Source organism: Volvox carteri (genome assembly GCF_000143455.1).
Source record: "Volvox carteri f. nagariensis unplaced genomic scaffold VOLCAscaffold_815, whole genome shotgun sequence".
Taxonomy (NCBI): Eukaryota; Viridiplantae; Chlorophyta; class Chlorophyceae; order Chlamydomonadales; family Volvocaceae; genus Volvox; species Volvox carteri.
The window spans coordinates 1-741 of NW_003308294.1; the positions used below are offsets into that span (position 1 = coordinate 1).

The 741-nt window shown below is 48.7% G+C and overlaps 1 protein-coding gene across 1 annotated transcript in view; it reads right to left on the minus strand.

The window, feature by feature from the left end:
* Positions 1-322: 322 nt before the first annotated feature.
* VOLCADRAFT_101357 (uncharacterized protein) overlaps positions 323-741 on the minus strand; it is a gene marked incomplete at both ends in the record, with an annotated part of 5,892 nt that continues 5,473 nt past the window's right edge. Inside the window, one exon of the mRNA XM_002959794.1 lies at positions 323-406. Within this exon, the coding sequence (XP_002959840.1) occupies positions 323-406 (84 nt within the window). The remainder of the gene's footprint in view (positions 407-741) is intronic.

Sequence of the window (741 nt, forward strand, 5' to 3'; positions counted from 1 at the left end):
GGCGGTAATCATCCCGATCCAGCGTTATTTTTTTGCGGAATATATTCCGAATTCGGAATAAAAAAATGTTCGTGGTCCTGAAAGTTAAGAATGAATAATGTTCCGACCGTGCAAGTTCATTCCTCCAGCCAAAAATGGACTGTCCGTGCCAAAGCCGCTAGAATCTCACAGGAGACATACATATTAACCATATCATAGTACTTTAATGCCATGGATACTGCTAGGAAGCTCACGCCCGAAAGTCAACGAGGAATCGGACTGTTTCTGACCGGACCAAACGCTGCAAAACATTGACCCGAAGCTCCCAAAGCGTGTTAGGTCATTAAAGCAGATATAAAAAATCACTGAAGCCATTAGCGACGTTAATAAAGACGGTATAGAGGTCGTAGGGAATGTGGGCGCAATGCTGCAGCCAGCCGACGACAATGACGCCACTCCGGTTGTCAACAGCGAGCGGCCCAAACATCAATGTTCGTCATATGGAGACAATCGCGATGGTCCAGGAAACAGGCTGCGCTTGGTGGTTCCGGTCCATTGCTGCTATGCATCATTACTTTTGCAACCCGGAAAGTCGTGTAGTGTTATCTTTCAACATGATGCAAGACGAACGATGGTGAACGAACTCTATTCGATCAGTGTTTGAGAGATTGTGGTGTGCGCGTGTTGCGGCATTCCCCACGGCGTTTGCACGAAGTAAACTGTAACTCATCGGGGGGGGTCTGGGGGGGGCGGAGCCCCCCC